The sequence below is a fragment of the Fulmarus glacialis genome, unplaced genomic scaffold, assembly GCF_000690835.1.
Source record: "Fulmarus glacialis isolate BGI_N327 unplaced genomic scaffold, ASM69083v1 scaffold2323, whole genome shotgun sequence".
NCBI classification, from domain to species: domain Eukaryota; kingdom Metazoa; phylum Chordata; class Aves; order Procellariiformes; family Procellariidae; genus Fulmarus; species Fulmarus glacialis.
The window spans coordinates 1943-11266 of NW_009200846.1; the positions used below are offsets into that span (position 1 = coordinate 1943).

General features: G+C 34.4%; 1 protein-coding gene across 2 annotated transcripts in view; it reads right to left on the reverse strand.

The window, feature by feature from the left end:
• Nucleotides 1-596: 596 nt before the first annotated feature.
• SYNJ1 (synaptojanin 1) overlaps nt 597-9324 on the reverse strand; it is a 62852-nt gene continuing 54124 nt past the window's right edge. Inside the window, exons 29-31 of one of the 2 annotated variants that reach the window (XM_009573724.1) lie at nt 6902-7010; nt 5960-6180; nt 597-1451 (exon numbers count right to left, since the gene is read on the reverse strand). In XM_009573724.1, the coding sequence (XP_009572019.1) occupies nt 597-1451; nt 5960-6180; nt 6902-7010 (1185 nt within the window). Of the gene's footprint in view, nt 1452-3558; nt 3580-5959; nt 6181-6901; nt 7011-9324 lie in introns of those variants that run through there. The other variant, XM_009573726.1, reaches the window with a different exon arrangement.

Consider the following 9324-nt stretch of genomic DNA (forward strand, 5'->3'; position numbering starts at 1 on the left):
TAAAGTCAAATATTGAATATATTAATATGCAAAGTTTTGTTCGTATTTTGAAATTAAATTGTTTGTTGTGCCTCAAATTCAAATATAAGCCTTACAAATATCCATAGCCTCTGTTATAAATTAAACAACTTCTGAACAATACTTGTCAACATTCAAATCTCTATAAACTTTGGCAGCTCTTTGGTAAGTACTTATAAATATCAATTAACAAAACACTAAAAAGGGAGTGGGGAGGCTACCAGCAGGCAGCCTCTTTTTTTTGAAATTCCACAAAGGGGAACAGAAATGAGAGAGCTCCCTAAGCAAAAACTATTTCCAGGACTGGTATATTTTAATGAGATTAGTAGCTCATCCTTCTTTTCTCTGTCTATTCAAACACTATTACATCAGGATTTTAATAAATTTCAGACAATTTTTTGTGCTCTACCATATATACATATTCAAAATTTATACACAAACAATAGTGGCTGTTTACGAGTAGAGTTAAGTTTCAGTGCATTTGACAATTAATTATTGCACACAGAATAATCTCAAATGCCCAATTATTCTACTGGATAAATGTAACAACAAATAGAACCTCTTATATTTTTGAACCTCTATCTTTCTGTAAAATCTCGTGTTGGTGACACCTTAGGTGCCAAAGAAGTGAAAGGATCTGTGGGGGATCTGTTGCTGGTTATTCTTGATGGTACAGGAGGTGCAGGTGGTCGTCTTGCTGGCATTGTATAGAAGCAATCCATAGAACTTTTATTCCAGTCATTATCAAAGTTAAAGTCTGAACCAAGAAAAGTATTTTGTTCGGTGCCCAGCAAATCTGGAGATCCAGCTGACTTCCTGGAACTGATTTGCTTAAAATCTGGAACACTTTTAGATGGCTTTAGCTTTACATTGAAATCCTCCTCCTCATCATCAAACGTTACCCATCCTTTTGGCTGTACATTTTTTACCATGAGAGATTTACTTTGCAAGCAAAAAGTGTTTTCAGATGCATCAACAGAAAATACAGGCTTGCTTGTATTACAACTGGGGGGATTTAGAGAAGGGAAAGGATTGCAAGCGGCACGTCCTTCTAGTAAATGTGAAGTTATTTCAGACTCTTGCGTTTCCGTTCTAAATGGGTTTCCAGCATTAGGAGTTCTTTCAGTGAATGGATTTGTGCAGTTCAGTCCAGTAATAAATGGATTTGGAGAGCTGCGCATATGTTCCTGGGATGTGTTAAACGTTGGAATAGGAGGCATTGCTGGCATGCAATTTACAGTATTCAAAACATCAGCATTTCCTTGTGTTGCTGAAGGCAGCTGCATCAACTCCTTTTGGTTTAAAGTCGGAACAGGTGATGTTCGAACAGATGTCTGCATCTTTGACACAAGCAGCTTAAATGACAAATCTTCAAAAGGGTCACTGTTTAACTGTGTTTCAAGTTTAGTGCCGTACGTTCCATTTGTTTTAATCTGGAAAGAAAACAAGGTGCTTAGTAATCATGTGGCTGTCTGTTTTAAGATTATTACTAACTCCCCATTTCTCACTCTTCTATGAGAAGAAAAGAAGCTCTTGGGCTTAAACTAAAACTTCAATACAATTTGGTTTTAACTTGCACAACGCACTTGTAGTAGAATGATTGTTTCTTTTCTGGAAAACAATAACCCTTAACCCCTTCTCTGAAGAAAAGCCTACTAGTTGTTAGACACAATTTTCCCCCTTGCTGGTTGATGCAGCTTGAATCTACTTCATGCAGGTCAGAATCCTAGCCAAAAGCACTAGTAGACATTGTATAAGAAAATCTTTAAGAAACTTGGGAAATGATGCTGTATTCTAAACAAGTGATAACCCAGCACAAATATGAAATAAAAAGCTCTAGACTTCATTGTTTGAGAGTTTGTAACACTGATGTTACAAGCAATATTTAAGCATCACAATGAAAGGAAAAATTAGTGTTATTAGTATATGCACTTCAGACATTTCTATATAGACATGCATCTGTAGGCATCTCCAGTGCTTCTTGACATGTAAAGATACGATCATCAGTTTGTAATATTTTAAAATGGCAAGTTATCATTGTTTAGAATAATACCAAATAGAGAAGACACTTTGCTCCACAGAACTTCTCATCTTTTAAAAACAAAATATTCCTGTTTTTATAAATTTCTTCAAACAACAATGCAACTTTTATACCTTGTAACAACTGTCCAAAAAGGTAGAATATCTACCTTTGTTCAAGTCATCACACTGACAGAACAGAGTTTGGAGCTTCCCCTTATTAAGTGAATGCAAAGAATTAAGCTTAAGTTAAAACAGCTTCTGAGAATTTGAATTTCACAAACAAATTTGTCATTTTAACACATGACCTTAATATACCCAAATAGTTTGGATATTTAGCATGAAAATTCTGTTAACTAATGTTTTGTTGAAGTAGGATGCTAGCTAAAACTATCAACTAAAATACAATATTATTATAGCCTAAACTCAATCTTTAAACATCCTGGTTTTACTACATTTATTGTGAATAGTTTGAAGCATGTCTCCACATATCCACTGCCTAAACAGCTATGCAAAATTAGTCTACAGGCTTTAGAGACTCTCAGGAATAATAAGAATATTACAAGTTTTTCCCTATGTAACCAGCATAGCAATTTCTTTTAAAAAAATTGCAGTTGTAGCTTGACTTGGTTGGCAGGAGAAATGAAGTATACTGGCAACAATGCATGTGCTCTGGTGGGTTTTTTTGAAACAACAGTGTCAGTTACATGCATCCTTGGTACTACTACATCAGAGAGTTTCTGAAACAGATGAGGCCTAATGTAACCAAATCATAAATAGAGTACTTCAATATTGGTATTTTTATATGTATATAGTAAATGTTTTGGAAAATAGTATTAAAACAAAGGCATCAAGTAACTGAGAGAGGAAATGTGAAAAATTGAACTGTAGAAAGAATATAAATCAAATGCAGCTTGGCACCAGCTGGTTAAGTCCTGTGTTCCTTAACCAAGTAACCAAAAAGTACAAGATCCCAAAGAAACTACAAATCCCAGTTGCTCTTTACTGTAAGTGAAAATTTGCTCTGAATAATTCTGGAACCAAATTCTTTTAAAATTGTAACAAACAGTATATTTTACTTTGGGTAATAGTAAGTTCTCTGTTCTTTGAGAAATGTGAAATATAGGTTTTATTTTGAAAAAACTTTGGCAGTGCAATTGCATCAGGATTTATTTGTATTAAAGAGAAATGTAACTCCAACACCTACTCATTTTTTTCCAAATAGACTAAGACCAGGAGATTCAACAGTGACTAAGCAACATACGTGAGGTTCCAGTTGTTTCATAAAAGATGATGAAGCAAAATACTTGCTATGGCACTAATAAATACAGTTAACAGTATCAATTTTAATTGCATTATGAAAGGAAAAAGCAAACTATGGTATGACAGTCAATTCATTAATGTGGACAGGTGATTTTTAACATGGATGAGACTGCAGATGTATGAAAACAAGATTCATACATCTTTTCTGCTTGAATGGATGGAGACCACATACAAGATTGGTAAATAATCAGGTACCTGTTACCCTGATGGTTGCTCCTGCTTGTGAAAGAGAAACAGACATCAAAGGAAAGAAAATTAGGAAGAGAATCCAAGTAACAAAGCAACCTCATGTTAAAAATACTTTAAGTTTTCACAAAGCCATTTTTTGAGATATGAATACAAACCAAAAATATTTATTACACACTATACTAAATTTAAAATTTCTGTTCTATTCTATTGTACGACTTATAAGCTCTACCATGAAGAGTCAAAAAAAACAGCTCAAGCCAATTCTAATGTTATTTCCATACAGACATTCATAGTGCAGCTGATTGTGCTATTTTCTGAAGACTGACTATAAGAATTTGACTATTGATGGTCTAATTCTAACCATCTATTAACATGAAAAGCACTATAGCCCTCATTCTGGGAACTGTGTTGGTATAATCACTCATCTATAGTAATAGTTTCTCAAGCTGAAAAAACCCACAAGACTTCTCATTCAATCAAAAAACAAAATCTCCTTAATTTACAATAAATAAAACTGTTTACAACAACTATTTTTCTTTTTTAATGTATTGCTTGGTAATCTACAGAGTCCTGAATATTCACACTGTATACAAGCACTTATTTTTGTAAGGAGAGATTTAGGTTCTTAAATATCACAATCAAGCTTTGAATCAAAGGATGGACTTGGAATCCACTACCTCTCAAAAGACTTTGTATTTATTTAAAGACCTATTCTCAGAAAACTTCATATTTACAAATCATAATCAAGAAATAAAATAAACATCCTATAACTAAACTTAAAAAAAAAGGAAAAAAAAGAAAATGGAAATAAAAAAACTAAGCTGGAGACAATAAATGAAGCTTGAAGTGGGCCTTCCTTGTGATTGCACAGCCTGCATTAATGAAAGAAATCTGATTGCAGAGAAAATTATAGCTCCCTGAACTAGTCTTAAACTATCTAGTTTGGATATTGTTAACAATATAGCCACAGCATTACACAGCTCAAAAACCTGTTTACAGTGTTCTTATGCATATTTTTGATTGCTGTGTATACACACAAATAAATGTAATTTTCATAATAATTTTGAAAGAACTGCTTGCACCTCTTTCACAAAATGATCAGTGGTAAAACTACGTTTAGAAGCTGTGAGGCTTTCAAAAGTGACACAATGCAATCTGTTTCTATTCACAAAATCGGTGTGTTCTCAAGTGCCTTATGCCTCCATGTATATTCTCTGCTGACAACACTTCATACTTTCTAACAAACTACAAAAAGTCCTGAAATTCTACCTGTATATTCAAAAATATCCTCTGTTTTTTGGCCTATATTTCCAAAATGAAAAAAAGTTAACAGGCAGAGAGAGAGGTTAAAAGAAAGGAAGAGCATTTAAAGATTTTTCAATTAGAATTCAAAATCAACTCACTGAGGACTGAATTTGGCTGCTTCATTGTCGTACAGAATAGGCATTAACTAACTGCTTTAGTGAAAGTGGGCTTCAGATGTAGAGATAAGGTAAAATCTGAAATACTGATGAAAACTTACATAGTCATAAATATCCACAGCTAAGTTTACGTTTGAAAAAAACAAACACCAGAAAACCACAAATTTACTCTTGGTAAGAACTGGGCACAAATCCATCAGCTTCAATAAATCTGTGCTTTTATTCAAGTAGTGTATTATCTGGCCTAGCACCTGATATGTGAAAACTAACAGCACTGGCCTTTAGTGAAGAAGTTTAGTCTTATGACTAAAAACCTACTTATGACTGAAAACCTACTTCTGCATTTTTTAAACAGCAATAAGAAACTATGGCTTTTCCTAGAAAAAGGGTTTTTTTTGAAAATAACACTCTAAATGGTCCCACAGAACAGAATATTTATGTTACTGTATTAAATTTTCAGATTATTTTGATACGTTTCTATATTTTAATTGACACTGGTGAATGGGGAGAAATGTATTTCTATTAAGTATCTATCAGTATTGTCTTCCCGCAATGAATTATCATCAACATAAAGCACCACATCATGCAATCTATAAAGCTTACTTTATAATCAAAACCTGTGTTAGCTTCTTACTATACAGTTTAAGTCATGCGTCATTATAAAATTAAATTTCTTAGACTGAGTATTTTTCCATACAAAGTTGTCAAATGACAACATAATTTTAAGAACAAGCTGTCCATAAGCTGTAAGTCTGTCATACAAAATCTTAAGTTAAATGTTTAGTATTTGAGATGTTAGTTATTCATGGGCAATACATAAGCAATTCAGTATTTTCCTTCTAGAGCCTGATGATCTTTGAATCCAATTTTTTGACCTTTATTTTTGTTTGCTTGCTTGCTTTAGGAGTTTCTCACAAATCTACAACATTCACTACAAGCTGTGTTAATTTATATAGTGAAAAAACGTATATACAGGGTTTTTTACTTACTTGCTGCTGTGAAGGAGCAGATTCAGAAGGCAAACTGTGAGATGATCGGCTACGAGGAGGTGGTTGTGGGGGTTCCAGACTTTGTGGGGCACTTGTCTGAGATGGATGCGATGCCACAGGTATCAGAGGCTCCTGCATCCTTAGCATAGGCAGTGGCTGAGTGGTGGGCTGAGCAGGTCCAGCAGCCTGAGGCTTTAGTGGTTCAGGAAGCAATGGTGAGCCTGCAAGTATATTTGCAGTGTTTTTCTTTGTAAAAAATTGTAAAAGGAATCTTAAGAATGGCATGAATGAGAACACGTGGCTGTGGAAGCACGAGACAGAACTGCAGAAGAAGGGGCTGTAAGAACAGCAGGTCTTCATGGCAACTAGATTAGAAGACAGCAAATGCTCAGCATATTTCCATTAAAAATTATTACTGTAGATACAAAATAGAGAACCAGAAATCATGTAATTCTTAAGTGTACCTCAGTTGTATTTAAAAGCATTTTGGAAGTCACTATTATAAAATGCATATTTTGATATTAATGCAATTTTAAAAAACCCTTTATCAAGTTTAGGAAGTGGCTTAGAGTCAAACATAAACACTATTCCAAATATTATGATTACAGAGCAACCACTGCAGAGAATGATCCAGTGATCAACACCTATGACACGACACACCAACATGCCCAGACCAGAACACAGCAATCTGGTCGAAGTTTCTCTTGATGGCGTGAACTCTGTGGGTCTGGATCTCCTCTGACTGCTGCCTATTATCTGATACGGGTTTTCAATACTTGTGGATGATCAATACTAACAGAAACTGCCAACTGTTACTTCATTCAGGAATCTTAATTTCCAGTGAAAAATGAAGACATCTATTGAAAACAAAGCATTCAAACCAGAGACAGTACCTCTTGACTGAATAGTGTCATTTATATTTAACTTCTAAAGTAAACTTACCCCTTGGTGGTTCAGCTGGTTTGGTTTGAGTTTCAGGTACTGGTCTTCCCCCAGAGGGACGGACATGGCTTTGTGGTGCACTAATAACTCCAGCTCGAGGTGGAACAGTCTGACATAATAATCGGTAAAAAGAGATTATTTTAGTTCTACTTTGGATCTGTAGTCATCTACTGTTAAATGATTCTATGATAATTAGGACTCTGTGAAAAATAAATTCTTTGGTAACAGTTGCTGAGCTAATTTTTTGTGCACATATAAAAGCAAAGAATGTATTCTCAAAACATTATGAGGGTTCAATTCAAAGCAAAGGACTTTTACAACAGTTTTCAAGTTTATACAAATATTTACCTGTGCAACAATGTTTGAAACGCTTATTATTTTGTTAGTATTAGTAAGTTAATTTTACCTAAGTCTGTGAATTGTTGTAAGCAACAAAAACAACAACTACTTTATTTGAAGATCTCGTAAGGACACATTGATAACCCACTGTCAATGCAGATTGTAGACACTATCTACCTTTTAGGCTATAATTATAGCCTGCCATTTGCAAACAACAGCTACAGTCAATTTTATATAGTGAAAGTCCAAGATTTATGCATAAAAGCCCATGGTTAGTTTTTTCCTCTGAAACTTATGTTTGCTAACTGTAAGGCAGTTACTCCTGTTCCTCAGCAAACAGTATTAATGAAACACACGTTCTGCCTCATCTGAAGGCTGGAGTCTTCCTAAACTTGTTGGAATAGAAGTTAATATGCTGGGAATGGAATTGCTCTCATAAAACAAAATCAAAAAGTCTACATCAGTTTTTAAAGAGAAATAGGAAACTATTCCGGATTACAACTGAAGCTGAATGAATTACAAACACATTTGAAAGCTGAATGTAAAGCGTTAGAATAAAAATGCTAGATTTCAGGAAAAAAAAAAAGATCATAGGCAAGATAGTTTGTAAGATTTGTTTCCTCTAAAATTTTGTGTACTTGGTATATTCTGACAAAATCTTAGTAACAGTGGATGTTCTAGAAATGGTTTTCAGAGCAAACCCCATTACGCAACTCTCTACACAAACATGATTTAAAAAAAGCAAAGAAACTTCACCACTACAAAACAAGTATCATCTTTGATCTTACTTTCACCAGATGTATGTACTCTATTTCAAAGATTTTTTTGTAACATCCGATTCATTATGCTTGGCTGAGTCCATTTAATAAATTTCTAAATGCTTTAAACCACCTAACCTCTGAAGTATCTGTCTTCCCTTTAATTGCCAAGATGCATTTTGTCACTTCTTTCAATATTCTGGAAGTAGGCAGAAGGACTGTTGGATTAAATGCCAAAATGTATTACTAATAAAAAAAAAAAAAGATACGTCAAAAAGGAACAGAAAAAGAAACAGAAAGGAAGTCTAACATAATCCTCAGGACCACTCAGTGGGAAGCGGCGCCCGCCGTGACTACTGTCCCTGGTCCTGAAATCTGTGAAATGAAATGCTGCCCAAAAAATAAACTGAGAAAAAAGAAAGAAGCAATGTCAGTTAGGAAATGCAAACAAGGGTTGAGCTAAGGCTTGAAAAGCTAAGCAGATCTTAGAAGATGTTTTTTCAGACCTTCTGTTAGATTTGGTTTTTTTGTTTGTTGTGGGGTTTTTTTTCTTTGCTTAGGTGTTTTTTAAAGAAAATCTCAACATCTGCAAAAGAAGAGATGCAGTCAGCTTTGTCTTGTCAAACTACGCTGGCAATTGCAGTACCATGGTCCCTTCTGGGAACGGGCAAGCAGCTCTAACTGTAGTCCAGCCTGTGTGAGGAAAACCACAGCACAAGAGAACTTTTTTTCCGCCTTGTTCATATGAACAAAAATTCTTGCACTTACGCCAATTCCAAGATACTGGTGGAGTCTCTTCTGTACGCCCAATTTTTTTATTGAATTATTTTGATTTAGAAATGGCAAATCCTATGCTAGCTCCAGATTACAAAAAAAAGAAAAAAAGTGAGGCACATGATGATAAATGAATGCATTATTTCCTGTGTATACCACATTTTCTTTATCCAAATTTTAGAAGAGAGCATTTTACATTTCTGGGAAAATAACAAAAAAGTGCAAAGATCAAGACCTGTTCATTGTGAGAATCAATCTCTGAGAAAAATGAATCAGCAAAAAGTGATTTCAGTGGTGGCTTTCAACAGTAGTTTTCAGTGGTTTCAATATTGTACAAGAGTACAATAAAAATGGCAATACCAGTAAGCTACGACTCCTTTAAGCTCTACAAGAACTCTGATATCTCTGCACAGGTGGCAGCGTTCTTTTGTTTCTTGCTCATTTAAAAGGTGGAAAAGGACTCTACAACCTTTTATAAAACAAATTTATATGGATTTAACTTAAACTCTTGTGGTTAGCTGCATCTTTATTTTAATGGCTTCTTCACACTCT